Source organism: Onychostruthus taczanowskii, unplaced genomic scaffold, assembly GCF_017590055.1.
Source record: "Onychostruthus taczanowskii isolate IOZ18803 unplaced genomic scaffold, ASM1759005v1 scaffold18, whole genome shotgun sequence".
Taxonomy (NCBI): Eukaryota; Metazoa; Chordata; class Aves; order Passeriformes; family Passeridae; genus Onychostruthus; species Onychostruthus taczanowskii.
The window spans coordinates 6,233,150-6,249,806 of NW_024499017.1; the positions used below are offsets into that span (position 1 = coordinate 6,233,150).

Below are 16,657 nucleotides of genomic sequence, written 5' to 3' on the forward strand. Positions count from 1 at the left end.
ATGGCCGAGCTGCCCATCCCAGATCTGCCCCCGGCCCGCTGCAGCGGCCGCTTCACCATCAGCACCCTCCTGGGCATGGAGGAGGGGGGCCGGGGGCCCTACACACCCACCGAGGGGTCCAGCTGCGACAGCGTCCAGCCCACCCACCTGTCCAGCAGCACCCTCTGCACCAGGACCTTCGGCTACAACACGGTGGATGTGGTGCCGGCCTACGAGCACTACGCCGACAGCAAGGGGGTGGGCGAGCCCAGGAAGGGCAGGCCCTCGCTGGCTGACCTGCACTCCATCCTCAAGGTAACAGAGGGCTTGGCTGTACCCACAGCATCTCTGGCATCCCCTGGCCATGCTGCTGGTCCCTGCGAAGTGTCTGTGGCGGGTCGCTCTGTCTCCTGCCTCTTGGTGCCATAACTGGTGCTGTGCCGACTGCACATCCCCAAGAAGGCCCTGAGAGAAGCCAGAGAATCCAGCTGTTTCCAGCTGTGTGGTCAACCAGAGCATTGCCTCCAGGGACAGCTGCCTGAATCCCATGCTCACCTGCCTTCCCCTCGTCCCACAGCCTGACCCAGGCCGCCTTCGCACGCCGGTGTCTGACCTGCAGCAGAGCAATGGCCTGCCAGAGGCTGGGCCGGAGGCTGGGCTGGAGGAGGCAGAAGGGGAGCCAGGCAGAGACTCCGTGCCAGAACCTGTCCGCTTTGGATGGGTGAAGGGCGTCATGGTGAGTGTGACCCATCCCCCACGGAGCATCCTCCTGTCCTACTACCTTGTAAGCATTTTACCCTTGTTGCATTTTTCCCAATGTCTATGTTTTTGCAAGCACATGTGCTTTGTGCAATTCTCTGCTCTCCTCAGTGGGGTGACTTTCTCTGAGGAGCAGCAGAGCTGGCATGGTTTGGCCATCCCCAGGTGGCCAAATTCAGTGCCCTGATGGCCAATTCCCCTCTGTCCCCCCTCAGATTCGCTGCATGCTGAACATCTGGGGAGTTATCCTCTACTTGCGCTTGCCCTGGATCACCGCCCAGGCAGGAATCGGTGGGTGCTGCGGCTCCCGGTGGGCTGGACAGTGGCACTGGGCCCATCATCACCCAGACACCTGGGGGTGGTGGGACTCCTAGGAATGGCTGGGGGATACAGTGAAGCAATGTCCTTTCCCTGCAGCCCTGACATGGCTCATCATCCTCATGTCTGTGACAGTGACCACCATAACCGGCTTGTCCATCTCTGCCATATCCACCAATGGCAAAGTGAAGTCAGGTAGTGTGTTCCCTCCTGGCCACCCCAGGGGTCTCTTTATCCTGGGGCTGCCCCATGGATGTGAACTCCTGGCATGGGCTGTGAGGTGTGGGGGAACCCCAAAAACGTGGGGAAGCAGTAATGCCATGGGGTGTTCCCTGCCTCAGGAGGCACCTACTTCCTCATCTCGCGGAGCCTCGGGCCGGAGCTGGGCGGCTCCATCGGGCTGATCTTTGCCTTTGCAAACGCAGTGGCTGTGGCCATGCACACAGTGGGCTTTGCTGAAACTGTCCGGGACCTGCTGCAGGTAAGAGAGCAACTCTGTGTCCTCTGGGTCCCAATGTCCCCCCTACCCCTCCATCCCCACCTTCTCCTTGCACAACCTGCGCTGATTATCAATATTTGCCTTATCGTTGGACCACTGATAATCAAACAGTGGCTGCTAAAACTCACTGGAAAAACCAGTGGTTTATTAAGGAAGAGGGTTATTTTCATGTTGTGAATAGTTCCCCTTCCCCAGGAGCACAATTCCCTCATCGTGGACCCCACCAATGACATCCGAATCATTGGGGTCATCACTGTGACGGTGCTGCTGGGCATCTCCCTGGCTGGCATGGAATGGGAGGCCAAGGTAACCCTTACTTCTGCTCACATTTTTCTCCTGGGCTGGTAAGAGCTGTCCTTGCTGGCCACCAGGCATCTGAGGAGCAGAGGATGCCTGTAGCTCCCCAAAAAGTGGCATGGGTTTCTCCTAATGCGTTCTTCACTCTTTCTGTGCCCAAACACCCAATCCTTCAGCTGTCTCCTTCTGGTCTGGCAGGCACAGATACTGTTCTTCCTGGTCATCTTGGTTTCCTTCATTAACTACCTGGTGGGGACAGTGATCCCAGCCACTGCTGAGAAGCAAGCAAAGGGCTTCTTCAGCTACCGAGGTGGGTCCACCACAGGCTGGGGTTGCACTCAGCAGGTCCAAGTGCATCTCTGGAGCCTGGCTCTTTGCTGCAGTTTGGGGAGATGTTTGCTACGGGAAGGTGCTCCTTGCTGAGGTGTCATTAAAAGCACAGTGTCCCCTCCCAGGGGTCCCTGCCATCAGCACTATGCCCCCAGCCAGTGCTGAGGTGCTTTAGGCAAGACAAAAGTAGCCAAGAGGCCTTAAATGCTTCTCCTCTGCTTCCTCCCTAGCTGATATCTTTGCTCAGAACTTTGTGCCGAACTGGCGTGGACCTGAGGGTTCCTTCTTTGGCTTGTTTTCCATCTTCTTCCCATCTGCAACCGGTATCCTGGCTGGGGCCAACATTTCAGGTGACCTGAAGGTGGGTTGTGACTGTTGCTGCCTAAGCCAGTGTTTCTCAGGGCTCAAGCCCTATTTTCACTGGGGCTTTCATTTTGATCCAACTGTTAGACTTTGTTTTGTTTCTTATGCAAACTTCAGGCTCAGCCAGGAGATGCTCTGTAGCTTTGTGATACAGTGAATTAAAATTCCTCTTGTACAGCAGCTACAATTAAGCTGCCTACATTAGCACTGCTGCTGGAAAGCTGTCTTACATATCTCTGCAACTCCCTTGGGCAGGATCCTGCCGTGGCCATCCCCAAGGGCACCTTGATGGCCATCTTCTGGACCACTATGTCCTACCTGGTGCTTTCTGCTACCATTGGTAAGAGCACATCCTCAGGTGCAGTGGGTGAGGGGGCTGGGTGGTTGGGCTGGCCCCTACCCAAAATGGGTGGCCTGGAGGATGCATGTATGTAGGAGCCAGGAGCAAGCTGTGGACACTGGCACTGATATCCCAGTGTGAGTGCCACAGTTGCCAAATCTTGTTCCTACCCCTACGTGGGGCAAAGTCATCCTGGGTGGGCAGTGGAGTTCATGGCATTGCTCCATGGCAGGGACTTGGGAGTTGTCATGGGCAATGGGATGTAGGGCTGGGCTTCCTGAAACCGTGGAAAGGTGCCAGCTCTGCTCTAGCCCAGTGTGTCCCCCCAGGTGCCTGTGTGGTCCGAGATGCCTCGGGCAGCCTGAACGACAGCGTGGCCGTGGGCTCGCTGGGCTGTGAGGGACTGGCCTGCAGCTTCGGCTGGAACTTCACCGCCTGCACCCAACAGCGGAGCTGCCGATATGGGCTCAGCAACTACTACCAGGTACTGCTCAGAACCATGGCCAGCCCCTCTTGCTGCTCCTAGCCAGGTTTGTGCTGCAGTGGATGGTTTTCCCAGGGCAGCTGCATGCCTGGCACCTCCTTGCCATCCTGGGTCACCCATGCTCTTGAAACAGTCATTTTTTAACAGGAAGGCACCAGGGAGTGGGCTTTTGGATATGGCTGGACTTTGCTGCCTGGATAATGTTAAAGAAAATGCAGCAGGATGGGGCCTGGGGCCGGAAATCCTTCAGGGTTGGGGTGGAGGTTGGTGCACCAGAGATGCTGGGGTTCCTGATCCCCTGGTTTTCATGCAGAGCATGAGCATGGTGTCTGGATTTGGCCCCCTCATTACAGCAGGGATCTTTGGCGCTACCCTCTCCTCAGCATTGGCCTGCCTTGTCTCAGCCCCCAAAGTCTTTCAGGTGAGGGGGTGGTGTCTGCACATCCCAGCTCCTCTCCCTGAGCTCAGCAGTGGATGATGCTCCTTGGTGCAGGGCTCTGCATCTGTGAGCAGCCCTGGGGCAAGGAGGATGCTGCTGTCAGCAAAGGGCATGTGCCCAGTTCGGCCCTTGCTCTTAGGGATGCAGGAGCCACCACGGCACTGCCATCCCACATCCCTGGCAAAGCCTGCTGTCCCCACTGTGTGTCTCTTTGCAGTGTCTCTGCAAGGACCAGCTCTATCCTCTCATCGGCTTTTTCGGGAAGGGCTATGGGAGGAACAGCGAGCCCATCCGTGGCTACATGCTCACCTACGTCATTGCCGTTGGCTTTATCCTCATCGGTAGGTGCTTGCTGCCCCAGCACCCTCCTGCACCTTGGCACCAGCAGGGTGGCTCAGTCCCCACCACTGACAGCTCACTCTCTTTCTCCTCCTCCCACAGCTGAGCTCAATGCCATCGCCCCCATCATCTCCAACTTCTTCCTCTGCTCCTACGCCCTCATCAACTTCAGCTGCTTCCACGCCTCCATCACCAACTCCCCAGGTGGGCTGTGCCGTGCCACGCCTGCCCTGCGGCGGCCGGCTCCACGTCCGGCTCCCTGTCCTGGCAGCTGTGTGTGTTTGCGTGCAGGCTGGCGACCCTCCTTTCGGTATTACAGCAAGTGGGCTGCGCTCTTTGGAGCTGCTGTCTCAGTGGTGATCATGTTCCTGCTGACCTGGTGGGCAGCCCTCATTGCCTTCGGGATAGTCCTCTTCCTCCTAGGATACGTCCTCTACAAAAAGCCAGGTGGGTGGTGGCAACCTGGCAGGGGCGATGCCCCAGAAGGTGTCTGGCCCTGTTGCTAATCCATCTTCCCCGTGCAGATGTCAACTGGGGCTCCTCCATGCAAGCCAGCTCCTACAACATGGCCCTCAACTACTCAGTGGGGCTGAGTGAAGTGGATGAGCACATCAAGAACTACAGGCAAGGGCAGCTCATTGCAGTGCCGGGCATGGAGGGAGTGGGATGAAGAGCCAGCTCCTGCCTGTGGTAAACCCAGGGAGGCATCGTGCCCATGGCCACATCCTCACCACCACCCTCAGTAACCAGGAGCTACAGCAAAATGTGTCTGTCTCCAAAATCCCATGTCTGTGCCATGTAAGGTAGAAAACTGGACAAACCCTGCCCTCCCTGTACCAGGCAGACACAGACATATTGGTGTCATCTGATATAAAAAGACCAAAGATTGAGACTGGACCCTCAGGCCACATAATATTTTCTCATTCTAAAGATGCTTCCTATAGTTGCCACTGGCCAAGCATGGGAGAAGAAACATGGCTCATTCCAAAAGGGCTGGATGCCTCCAAAGTACTATTCCTCACTCCCTTTTTCCCCTGCCTGCAGACCGCAGTGCCTGGTGCTGACTGGCCCACCCAACTTCCGCCCGGCACTGGTGGATTTTGTGGGGACCTTCACCAAGAACCTCAGCCTGATGCTCTGCGGCAACGTGCTGATTGTGAGTCCCCTGCAGAAGCTGGTTGGTTCCTTGTCCTGGGGGCTCTGGCCACCAGTGGGTTGTGGGCTGGGAAATCCAGTTGTATCCTGGTGGATACAGGGTGGAGGTTGAATTGTGCCCACTTGTGTGTTGCTGGACGATGAAATGTGTCAACTGGAAGCTTCTCTGAGTTGTTAAGCAATATTGATGAAGCATCAGGATGTCCCTGTGGGCTTATGGCTTCCCTTTGCCAATTAATTGCGGAATATTTGGAAGGATGAAGTAGTTGCTCAGAGGACAGGGGGATCCTGCAGTTCTGATGTCTCCAGAGCAATTGGGTGCAGTAAGAACCAGCTCATCTGCACCCACAGGACTGTTGGGATTGTGTGCACTTTCTGTTGACTCCCTGGATTCACTGGTTTTCTTGGATGTGATTGCAACCTCCCATGTGTGCAGTGGTTACATTCACCTCTTGCCAATGACTTGGGAAGAGAGGAGCTAGAAGTCCTTGGTGGCAAGACTTGTTGCAGTTGGAAGGGGCTGCCTGAGCTCCTGCTCCTGATTCCTGCAGGGACCACAGAAGCAGAAGATGCCAGAGTCCCGTCTGATGGCAGATGGCCACACTAAGTGGCTAATGAAGAGGAAGATCAAGGCTTTCTACACGGATGTGGTGGCTGAGGATTTGAGAAGTGGTGTCCAAATGCTCATCCAGGTACAGCCATCATTGGCCTTCCAACAGCAGGGTCCCTCCTCTTTGTGAGGAGGTCAGAGCTTGGGGGAGCTCTTACCTCCCTCCATGATCTCCAGGCACCCCCCTTTGTGTTGCTCCCCCATGGAGTGGACTGACACCAGCTGTGTCCGTCTGTCCCTGCAGAGGGGTCTCATGGGGACATCTATCCATAGGCTGCTGGCCTTGGGAAGATGAGACCTAACATCTTAGTGCTGGGCTACAAGAGGGACTGGCGGACGGCATCTCCACAGAGCCTGGAGGACTACGTGGGCATCCTGCAGTACGGCCACACCAGCCCCTGCACCTCTCGGGGACACTGGCACCTGGTGGTGGCCCCACTGCCGGCTGCAGTCAGGTGCACAGGGTCCAGCTGGGCTGACAGTGCACCCTCCACTCACTGCCTTCTCCTCCCTCCCTCCAGCGACGCGTTCGATTTCAAGTACGGCGTGTGCTTAATGCGGATGAAGGAAGGGCTGAATGTTTCCCGAGTGCTGCAGGCACATGGTAAGAGTTTTAGCTGGCCAGGGATGCACAGAGACATGGAGTTGTGGGATGTGCCAGCCAGCATCATGTCCCCAGACAAAGGCCACAGTCCTGGCAGGACATCACTCCTGTGCTGGGATCACAGGGGTGGGGACAATGAGGCACTGCTGTGCTGCCCTTGCTCATCTCCTCCCTCCTCAGTTAACCCCACGTTTGAGGCAGCAGAGCACCCTGAGAATGGCACTGGCAGCAGAGCAGCCCCAGGCACAGGTAGGTTGGTCCTGGCTTGTGACCACCCAGAGCATCCCCAGCTCTGAGGATTATCTTGCAGGCAGGGTGGGGGTTTCAAGAACTGATGAGGAGCAGGGCTGCAACCAGGAGGAAGTGATGCCTTTAATCTGTGGCTGGTGGCACTCTTTACTGACACCAGGACCCTCTTGCCCCAGCAGTGGACCCCACCACCCTGGCCAGTGAGCAGCAGGCAAGCACCATCTTCCAGAACAAGCAGGGCAAGAAGACCATTGACATTTACTGGCTCTTTGATGATGGAGGTAACCTTCACCTTCCACCTGTCCAGCTAATGTGAGCCCAGCACCTCCCCTGCAGTGCCCAGGAAGGCTCAGTCCTGCCAAATGGGCCAGGGCACCAAGGAAGCACTGGTGAGCCTGGGGGTCACTGCTGCATCTCCCACCGGGTGTTTTGGGGCCAGGTCTCACGCTGCTCATCCCCTACCTCCTGGGCCGCAAGAAGCGGTGGGGAAAGTGCAAAATCCGCGTGTTTGTCGGCGGGCAGATCAACAGGATGGACGAGGAGAGGAAGGCGTAAGTGCTGGTGGCCACTGCACCTCTTAGCCACTTGGCCACTGCCACTGTCCTGTGGCTGGTGACACAAGCTGCTTCCCATCCTGCTGAGCCCTCCCAGCTTTGCCTTAATAGGATCTGTGAGCTCTGACCTGGCTGCTTTGCCTCATTTCTCTGGAAATCAGTGTGGCTGCAGAGTGGGAAAACCCAAAGTGCAGACTGAGGCCAGCAGGGTTCTCAGTCAGAGCTACTATTCCCTGCAAACTTTGGGGAAATATGTCCTTTTCTCTCCATTAGGATTGTCTCTCTGCTGAGCAAGTTCCGCCTCGGCTTCCATGAGGTCCACATCCTCCCTGACATCAACCAGAAACCCCGGCCAGAGCAGTAACCACCCCCCTTCCCTTCCCTGTGCCCCCACAGCACCCCCAAACCTGCCCAGACCCTCTTCCTTGGCACTGTCTGCTTGTGTTGCAGCATCAAGAGATTTGATGACCTCATCGCTCCCTTCAGGCTGAACGATGGCTTCAAAGACGAGGCCACAGTGAATGAGATGAGACAGGGCTGTCCCTGGAAGATTTCTGACGAGGAAGTCGATAAAAACAGAGCCAAGGTAGCACCAGTGCCAGGGGAGCTCCTGCAAAGGGTCTCCTGCTCTTTAGACAAAATTTAGTCTTTTTCTGGAAACCATTATTTTGTGTTTCTCGACGCTCTTTGCTCCACAGTCGCTCCGGCAAGTGAGGCTGAATGAGATTTTGCTGGATTACTCACGGGATGCAGCACTCATAGCCATGTAGGTGCCAGTAATGCCCTCACACCCGTTTCTTGCCCCATGGGAATGGTCCCTCGGGATGTTCACCCCTCCCTGGGTGGGGAGGTCCTGCACAGACACCCTAAGGCTGGTGAGAGTGCTGCACCACAGGGAAAAGCCCTTGGAAGACACCAAGAGCTCCAGCCTGGGTGCTGTCGGGTGGGAGGATGCGGTGTTGGCCCTTTTTAGGGGAACAATCTGCAATGACTGAGAAAGGGGCTGTGGCCGGCTCCGTGCTCACGGCCCTCGCTGTCCGCAGCACTCCGCCCATCGGCAGGAAGGGCCGCTGCCCCAGCTCCCTCTACATGGCCTGGCTCGAGACCCTCTCCCAGGACCTCAGACCCCCCATCATCCTCACACGAGGAAACCAAGAGAACGTGTTGACCTTTTACTGCCAATAAAACCTCCTGGATTCCTGATGACTTGGGATGTGAATTTTTCAGGCTGGTTTTGGTCCTGGAGCGTGCTCCTCTGGGAGTGTGGGGGAGCAGTGAAGGCACAGTGGCTACCAGCCCTCTGGAAATGCCCACCAGGCACAGCTGCCACCCTTTTACAAACACTTGTTTGGCCCATCTCAGGCTTTGCAGGTTGTACATCAATAAACAGCAATGCTGGCCCTGCAGTGCAGGTACTGCTCTGACCTGGGGTTAGCCAGAGCCAGGCAGGGGAGTGTTGGGTCCTGCACTTGCATGCCCAGGAGAGCCCAAGTGGTGTGCAGGGACTGAATGCTGGCCCAGCAAGGCCACTGGTCCAGGATGGGAACAGCCCCAGGGGCTGGGAGCAGGTCAGCACCAAGCCTAGGGGCTGCAGGGCCCCAGCATATCCCCTCAGAGACAGCTAAGCCTGTCCCCAACAACTGAACAGCAGTGAGCTGTCACCTCAGACTGTGGTGCCTGGCTGCAGATGCAGGTCCAGCTCCTCATGGAGACAACATTTAGCACCAGAACAAGGACATTTCTGGTGCAGATGGCCCCAAGCAAAGCTCAATTGCAAAAGCACAACCCAGGCCCCCTTGTCACGCTGCAGAAGAAACACACAACATTCATTCACCTCATGAGTTACAGAATTTACTGATAATCACCACCAGGATTAAGAGTGTCAGTAGAAAAATAAAATGTACAGACTTTTCAATCATACAAAGATTTGTTCATGACAGCCGCAGCTGTGAGCGAGAGGAAGCCGGTGGGGGCAGAGGGGATGTCACACACAGGGAGCAGGGCCACGAGCCTCAGCATAAGTGGGTGTTCCTCCAGGGCAGGCAGCTTCTCCAGGTGTTTCCTTAATCCCCAGCAGAGGCTCACAGCACTGCTGAGCCCAGTGTTGATGTTTTTGTTAGCTCTTCACAGTTTTTGGCAAGTTTGACTGAGCAAAGTCTACCAATACCTGATGAAAATTGAAGGGATTCCTCCACATCCCTCACTTGGAATAAAGGAATGGAAAGGGAAGGCCAAAGCAATGAGGGGAGGAAACTGCCACCAGTGCTTCAACTGCCATCTGGTGCTTCAGCTCAAGGCTACTCCTCCTTTCTGTCTAGCTCTGGTTTTCCTGGAGAGGGAGGCTGCCAGCAGCAGCCAGCAGAGTGAGGCTGCTCTGTGAGCACCAAGGTGACACAAAGAACTTGCCTCCTGTGCTAATATGAAAAGACAAATCAGCTGATTGTTCACCTTTTATGCAAGAACTTCCTGAAAATTTCACAGCATCTAGGCAGAGAGAGACATTGCCAGCTCCAAACAGGGGCAAGCTGCCAACTCTTCAAGTAAACCAGAACCACCTCAAACAGACTCTCAGAGATCCCAAGGGACAGAAAACAGGAGGTTTTCAGTTCACCCAGCACTGAGTGACTTTACTGAGCAATTTTTCACTTGTTCTGAGCTCTGTGACAGCCCCATTTGTGTCCCCCACGCCTCAGCCCTGCTCCTGCAAGGAAACCTCCTCTTGCTGTAGCACAAGCACATGTGCTGGGGCACATGGATAAAGTGCTTTTTCAGTTGCAATCAGCTTAATGGCTATTGAGTGGTGCCAGGCACCAGTGCAGGGTAAAGGAGGGCACAGCAGGCGCTCAGGACATTGGTTTCTGGTGTCACCTGAAAGGTAAAGCCAGACCCACCCTATTCAAACTCCATGAGATACTTTTAATCCATCCAGGAAAACACAGGATAATTCCTGTAAATTAAACTGTGCACTCTGTACCCATGCTGAAATATGCAGTGGGAAAGGGGAAAAGAAAGCAAGCTTATTCCTTCCTTTTCATTGTTTCTGCCCTCGCAGGAAGACTGGCTCTCTACAAGCAGCACAAGCACACAGGGCTCTCCACAGATCCAGGGTTGAGTGTATGTTACACCACTTGGACCTCACCCACCTAAGGAGAAGGATTCACATTAAATTATTTCCTGAACTGTGCATCTATATTCCCTGAATTAACATAGGCTAAAATTTAGAGTAATCTCAATTAGTAACTCCTGCGAAACACCTCTCACCATTGACAGACCACTCTTCAGGAGTCAGTGCATAGAGAATCCTGCTGAAGGATCACAGAATCAATTTAGTTTAGAAAAGCTCTCCAAGATTCAGTCCAACCTTTGACTGTTCACCACCTCATCATCCAGACCATGGCACTAAGTGCCACGTCCAGTCATTCCAGCACTGAGGACATGGGCTCATGGTAGGTAAATGGCCCTAGGAAATGCTGCAGGTACAACAGGAACTGATTTGGAAACCAGAGGAATGCAGTGAAGACACAGATGGGAACAGTCCCCTGAAAGGCTGGACACACACAGTGCTTTCCCTCTGCAGCCCACACGGGGTGAGCTGGGTACAAACACAGACCACAGCAAACCCCTAGGGGTGGCTGCACTGCCCAGCCACATCCCTGGAATTCAACCTCAGCTTCCCCAAAGAACCAAGCCCCAGGAAGCTTCTGGAAGCTGCTCAAGTGCCCCAGCCATGCAGCACAACTCCGGGCACAAGTGCAGAGCTACCCATTAGTTAAAAGTCACTTAAAACCAAAACAAACTAAAACAATTAATGAGGAGACAGTACTGCCTGTGGAGAAGGGCTGGTGTGGGGCTGTGCTCATATGGACACAGGAATCAGCCAGGCTCCTGCCAGGAGCCTTGCAGCTCTCCCAGCCCCAGCAGGCTCTTGGCTGGGTGCCAGGGTGGCACACTGGGACACCCAGGTCACAGCCCAGCCTGGGCACGCAGCTCTCAGCAGCAGGGATTTTATCCAAGCTGGCCAGTGCCACTCCCAGGTCAGTGCAGACACCCAGCTCCACCTCACCAACATCAACAGCATCAGCAAGTCAAGGGAGAACAGGGTTGTCTGAAATCACAAGTCTCCTTCAGAGCCTGAGGAGAGCTGTGCACCCCCACATGCACACCTGGGATTCCTGGAGTGCCCATTCCACTCTGCTCTGCCTCTGGGACAAACATTCACAGGGCCAGAAGAGCTTTGCTGCAATAAAACTCACACAATCTTTTATACCAGACATTTCCCCTGCACAGCATTCACAGCCAGAGCTCCCAGACACAAATCTGCACTCTCATCCATCTAAAATGAGTTCTCCTTTTGCTGATCCCAAATCCACTATGGCCGTGACCTGGTATTAAGAAGTTTGGGCCAGGCAGAAAACAATTTTTTAATTTAAAAACTGACATTAAAAGAGCTTCAGGTTCACTGAAAGCCAAGCAACAAAGTGGTGAGTGAGCTCTGAGGACATGATGTCACTCTGGCCCTGTTCCCACCCCAGCACAGCTGGTGTCACATTTTAGTCACTTCCTGTTACTACAATTCATCACTGGTGAAAGGTACCCGGGGCTCCTCCTCTGGTAGCCATTTTCCTACCCTCCAGAGAAATAAAGCTTCACTTGGCACTTAATGTTACCAAAAAGTAACAAAATTCACGATTTTAAAATTTCAAGCCAGGCTGGAGGCAGGAGCAAGCCGTCCCAATTCCTTAAATCAGCAGAAGAAACACAAGGCTGGAGCTGTGCTCCCTGTGATTTTGTTCTGAGGCAGCAGGTCCTTTGCTCCCCTCTGGTTTGTGCTCTCCAGCCTCTCCAGAGGAGCTACAGAGTGGCCAGAATGCGCAGGAAGGAAACCACCACCACACAGAACGTCTGGCCCACGCCAAAAATCAGCGCCTCAAAGGGAATCATTTTTTTCCCCGCAGCTCTGTAAACTCCAGCAATGGCAGCACCTGTGGAGAGGGGGAAAAGCCAAGATGTCAATGTCAGACAGCTGCTCTGCACAGGGATGAAGGGAGAGCCCGAGGATGCGAGACTGGGGCAGAGAACAGCGGGGTCTGAGCCTCTCCCTGCCCACCAGCAGCTGAGAATGCTGGGCTGGGGATGCCTGACAAGCCTCAGCCAGGAACCAGCGCGTGCTGGAGGCCATGGGAGAACTGCTGCTGAAACTGCTGAGGCCTCCAGCAGCTGTGGGGTTTGGGTGGTTTGGGACATACCCTCGTCCCAAGATCCCCCACCCACAGCCCACAGGCTGCAAACATTACCCAGTTCTGGACACTGACACCTGAGAGATTTTCCTCCAGGTGCTCAGAAATGTGAAAGCCCCCTTGGCTCTGCACGGGCACGTTTGGCATGCCCGATTCAAGGCTGGACACAGGGTACGGTCCCACTCTTTGAAACGTGGGGAAAGGGGGAAGTAAAGCCAGAACGGTGATCTCCACCCCGGGGAACACCGGCACTCCACGCGCTGCCTACAGCAGCCTCTGATCAGCCCAGCCCCCCGGCCGGCAGCCGGCCACTCGCCGTACTTGTGAGGGTGCCGGCGCTGATGGGTCCCACGATGCCCATCAGCAGGACGCTCACGGACATGAACCGGCCGTACTTGTGGTGCCGGAGCGTGAACAGGGCAAGCAACGCGGCCGGGACGTGGAAGGCAAGGGAGGAGACGAGTGCCCACAGGAAGACGCCGTACCACATCTCTGCGGAGAGAAGGGCTGTGAGGGCGGCCCGGGGCCCGCAGGCTCCAGCGGCCCCGGCGGGCGGACGCCGCTCCGCGTAGGGAGGTACCTGGGAAGGTGGAGAGCGGGCTGGAGTAGGTGGTGGTGCCATTGCCCACGCGGGGCACGAGGCGAAGGCTGAGGATCTGCTGCAGGAGCCCCCCGCCACCACCGCCCGCTTCGCCGCCGTCCATCCCCGCAACGGCCCCGCCGCCATCCGCCACCGCCCCTTCCGCCCGGCCCCTTCCGCCCGTCTCAGCCAATGGAAAGCGGTGTAAGATGATAGACAGGGCTTAGCACCAATCAGCGCTAGCCTCGGGGCAGCCGGGCCCAGCCCGACCCCGCGCTGCCATGGGAACGGCTGTGGGCCGCAAGGAATGCTGGGAGCCCCGGTGGGGCTGGCGGGACGCTCTGGCCCGTTGGCGGACTCTCGTCTCTCCTCCCCGCGCTCGGCGCCGCCTCGGAGGCGCGGCCGTTCTTCCCGCCCGCCAGGGGGCACCCGCGGGCGGCAGCGGCGCTCTGGGTGGCGCGGGCGGGAGCAGCGAGGCGGCGGCGGCAGCAGCATTTTTTAATAAAATACATACAGTCCTAAAGTTAAGAGAGAACCTCCTGGATGTGTTAATAAAAATATGAAATATACTGTTGCTTCACCCAAGCTTACAGTTCAGCCCTGGAATAGTGTTGCAGCAGCTCCATATACATTTTTTCTTCTTTTTTGGCATCTGCTTTCAGGAAGAGGAAGAAAGGCGGTCTCTTGCTAGAGGCAGATGAGAAAGAGGAAGAAAAGGCCCAGCAGAATGGAGAGGAGCAGAAAGAGGAGGAAGCAGATAATGTAGAGCAAGTCGAAAGAAGCAGAGAAGAAGAAGAAAAAAAGAAAGAGGATGCTCTTTGGGCCAGTTTCCTCAGTGATGTAGGGCAGAAGCCCAAAGCTGTGGCTGCCACACAAGGGACACAAATCAAGAAGGTAACGGGGCCTGGGCCTGCACCCAGGGAGTGTGGGAAGGGCCTGAGGGTTTGCAGCATGCCCCCTTGGTTCTGGCTGGTATCAGGTGTTGGACAGAGCTGGGAAGAGGCTGGGGCTGCCCCTCCCCCTCTGCTTTGTGAGACTCACATCCCCTGATGGGCCAGACTGCAAGGTGCTGGTTTCCTTCCAGATGTGGAGGTGGTGCTGCTTTTGGAGCTAGCGTCAGCATCTTTGTCAGCATCTTTGAGTGTCCTACACAGCCCTGTTGGTTTTCTTTCCTGGTCCTGGATTCCTCTTTTGGCACAGGAATGGTGAGCTTTGGTCTGAGTTGTGCACGTGGGCACAGCTCAGCCCGAGGCTTGTGCTTTTCCTCATGCTTAAAAGAGAAAAAAAGAAAAAAAAAGAGGAGCCTTTGTATGTGTGTGTGAGTGGGGAAACAAGAGGGGTCTGTGCTGGCATCTCTGTGCCTCCATCCTCGTGGAGGGGGTCTGGAAGGTGCTGCATGTTGCACCTTTGCAGCAATATTGAATCTGGCTTTCTTGTGTCCTTTGTAAGCCCCAGTAAGGTGCTCTCAGTTTGCAGAGGTTTTTCTGGAGAGAGAATTCTGTGTGTGGTAGCTGTTTGAAAGGATTTGGTTCTCAGTAAAACCAAGTGCATGTGTTTCCCTGTCAAAACCTTTCATGCTTTAGGTGGTAGAAGGGAAGAACGCACCACAAGTGAGCCCCTGTTGCTAGAATTGTCAGTTTGGGGTTTTTTAGATGGTCAGCTAAAATAAATGTTCAGTAACAGAAGGCTGGAGTCTGCCTGGACAGTACAGTTCTGCCCTGTGAAGCTTCTTTCTGTGACTGTTGGGAGGTTGTGGAGCAAGTAGGGTTTTGTAGTATTTGATTGCAACTTTTGGAAGGAGAGTGCTTTCATCTTAGCCCTCCTGCTTCTCCTTGTTACTGACTGAGCAGCTGGGGTGCCTACTTGTACAGTCAGGGGGAAGAAGAGAAGTGAACACTTTCTTCTGAGCAGTTCTGCTTTTGTGGTCAGGTTGCTAAAATGTGAGATGTCTTTGAAAGTTCCTCCATAGCCTGGAATAATTCATGGAGACATGCAGATCCTCTGTTCTCTTTGTGAACTTCTTGGGCTTGCATTACTTTCTAGAAGACCTCTGTGGTGTGTGGTTGATTTAGACCAAGAATTTGGGGTTTGCTTTGGTAACTTACAGTGGTTGAGGTTTTTTATGTATCCTTTCAGTAGCTGTAGCTGTGACTGAGTAAATTAAGAGGCATTGTTGACAAATTGCTTGATAAAGATTTTTCCTTCTCAAATATTGACAAGTAGGGAGATCAGCATTGCTTTTTCTGCTGATGAGTTTTGTTATTCTCTATTCTTGAGTAAAAAATACACATACTTCAGTGGAATTCACCTTGCAGCTTTCCTGCTTGGTGGTGCTTAGTTTGAGAGAACCAAGTCTCCAGGCTTTTGCTTGCTTTCTGAACCACTGCAATGCATTCTTGCTCCTTCCTACATTTTTTACAATTTCACTTCTTGTTTTAGTTTGTTTTGATCCTAGAGCCTCAATGACAGCCTGGAACCAAAATGGGGAATTTCATTCTGGTGGGATGAAATTTATTTATTTATTTTATCTGTCTGTGGGTGACTTGTTTTGACCACCAGTCTAAATTGCAGTGCTACCCAAGGTCTGTGTTGGGCCCTCGGCCTTTTGGAATAATAATTTGGCTTGCCTCCACAAATGCATTATTTTGCTTTCTCCTTCATGTATTTTGTAGACTGAAGAAAAGAACAGTGGGAATAAGCCTCAGGAGAAGCCAAAAGATTCAGGAAAAGTGACAATCACCAAAACGTTCGATTTTGCTGGTGAGGAAATCAAGTAAGTTGGCAGATGTGATGTGTCCATTGTGGGCCCAGTGCAAACTGAGTGCTGCTGTGCTGGGGGCAGGCTGGAGCTGGGCTCTGGGGCACAGTGGGTCTTCTTCACACTGCTTTTTTCTTTTACTGTGAGCACATACAGATCTCAGGGAAAATGAGGCCAAGATTTTCCTGCATCAGTGCTGCAGAGTAACCTTATATGCAGACCACAGTCTTTACTCAACTTCATAGCATTCATAAATGTGATTCAAATTCACTCAGGCTTCCCCATCTGGCCAGTGTTTATAATGGCTGGCAGAGCTCCCTGGTGGCACTGTCACTGGCAGGGTTGAGACAAGGAAGGAAGCACATCTGATCCCACAAGGATGAGGGTAACCCCTTTTATTCCTTCAGCCTAGTCCAGGTTGTGTGCTGTGGGCAGGATATTGGCTGGCCCTTTCCCTGGTGATGTTCACAATCCACAAAAAGATTTGCAGGCAGTAGAGGCGTTTTGCTGAGCAGACTAACAGCTGAGTGCTTTTGCCTCTGAAACACCTGCAGCAAAGGGGATGGGCTGGGTAAAATCATTCTTTAGCTGAGTTTGGCTGATGAGAGGCCTCTCAGGCTGTGCTGCAAGAAGGGCCAGGTGTTTTATAAATGCATAAGACCAGAACTGAGGGGCCTGGCTGATCACACCTGAAAGCTGACTGCCCTGTGAACTGCTGGTTCTTGTCATGGAGGATTTTGTTTATGTGTAGCAGTAAACCAGG

At 54.2% G+C, this 16,657-nt stretch overlaps 3 protein-coding genes across 8 annotated transcripts in view; 2 read left to right on the forward strand and 1 right to left on the reverse strand.

Annotated features, from left to right (window-relative positions):
- On the forward strand, positions 1–8,504 carry SLC12A3 (solute carrier family 12 member 3). 5 transcript variants are annotated; one of them, XM_041400651.1, is made up of 26 exons: positions 1–369; positions 632–715; positions 954–1,029; positions 1,156–1,251; positions 1,398–1,537; positions 1,751–1,861; positions 2,051–2,162; positions 2,413–2,543; positions 2,801–2,885; positions 3,215–3,369; positions 3,683–3,790; positions 4,026–4,149; positions 4,250–4,351; positions 4,439–4,594; positions 4,672–4,771; positions 5,192–5,303; positions 5,854–5,994; positions 6,186–6,292; positions 6,434–6,516; positions 6,697–6,765; positions 6,942–7,046; positions 7,205–7,316; positions 7,593–7,679; positions 7,770–7,905; positions 8,018–8,085; positions 8,363–8,504. In XM_041400651.1, exons 1-26 carry the CDS (start codon positions 1–3, stop codon positions 8,502–8,504), a joined length of 3,111 nt encoding a protein of 1,036 aa, XP_041256585.1. The 5 variants fall into 5 exon arrangements, with proteins under 5 accessions (XP_041256585.1, XP_041256584.1, XP_041256586.1 ...); XM_041400650.1 differs by having other exon boundaries at positions 1–294; positions 557–715; positions 6,697–6,773; positions 6,926–7,046; XM_041400652.1 differs by having other exon boundaries at positions 1–294; positions 557–715; positions 6,945–7,046.
- A 656-nt stretch (positions 8,505–9,160) lies between these two features.
- Positions 9,161–13,304, reverse strand: TMEM170A (transmembrane protein 170A). 2 transcript variants are annotated; one of them, XM_041400880.1, is made up of 3 exons: positions 13,137–13,304; positions 12,878–13,048; positions 9,161–12,301 (listed from the first exon to the last, which is right to left on the reverse strand). In XM_041400880.1, exons 1-3 carry the CDS (start codon positions 13,258–13,260, stop codon positions 12,171–12,173), a joined length of 426 nt encoding a protein of 141 aa, XP_041256814.1. In that variant the 5' UTR covers positions 13,261–13,304; the 3' UTR covers positions 9,161–12,170. The 2 variants fall into 2 exon arrangements, with proteins under 2 accessions (XP_041256814.1, XP_041256813.1); XM_041400879.1 differs by having other exon boundaries at positions 12,878–13,304.
- A 139-nt stretch (positions 13,305–13,443) lies between these two features.
- Positions 13,444–16,657, forward strand: part of CFDP1 (craniofacial development protein 1) — a 61,304-nt gene continuing 58,090 nt past the window's right edge. The window contains exons 1-3 of the mRNA XM_041400855.1: positions 13,444–13,589; positions 13,799–14,030; positions 15,809–15,909. Of these exons, the coding sequence (XP_041256789.1) occupies positions 13,444–13,589; positions 13,799–14,030; positions 15,809–15,909 (479 nt within the window). The remainder of the gene's footprint in view (positions 13,590–13,798; positions 14,031–15,808; positions 15,910–16,657) is intronic.

What these genes read in the sequence shown, in the direction of transcription:
- SLC12A3 (XM_041400650.1), top strand. Translation starts at nt 1, where the DNA reads ATGGCCGAGCTGCCCATCCCAGATCTGCCCCCGGCCCGCTGCAGCGGC. An exon ending in ACCTGCACTCCATCCTCAAG is followed by an intron (nt 295 to 556) that starts GTAACAGAGGGC and finishes CTCGTCCCACAG; the next exon opens with CCTGACCCAGGCCGCCTTCG. An exon ending in GTGTCCAAATGCTCATCCAG is followed by an intron (nt 5,995 to 6,185) that starts GTACAGCCATCA and finishes ATCTATCCATAG; the next exon opens with GCTGCTGGCCTTGGGAAGAT.
- TMEM170A (XM_041400879.1), bottom strand. Translation starts at nt 13,283, where the DNA reads ATGGCGGCGGGGCCGTTGCGGGGATGGACGGCGGCGAAGCGGGCGGTG. An exon ending in CAGCGCCGGCACCCTCACAA is followed by an intron (nt 12,302 to 12,877) that starts GTACGGCGAGTG and finishes CCCTCTCCACAG; the next exon opens with GTGCTGCCATTGCTGGAGTT.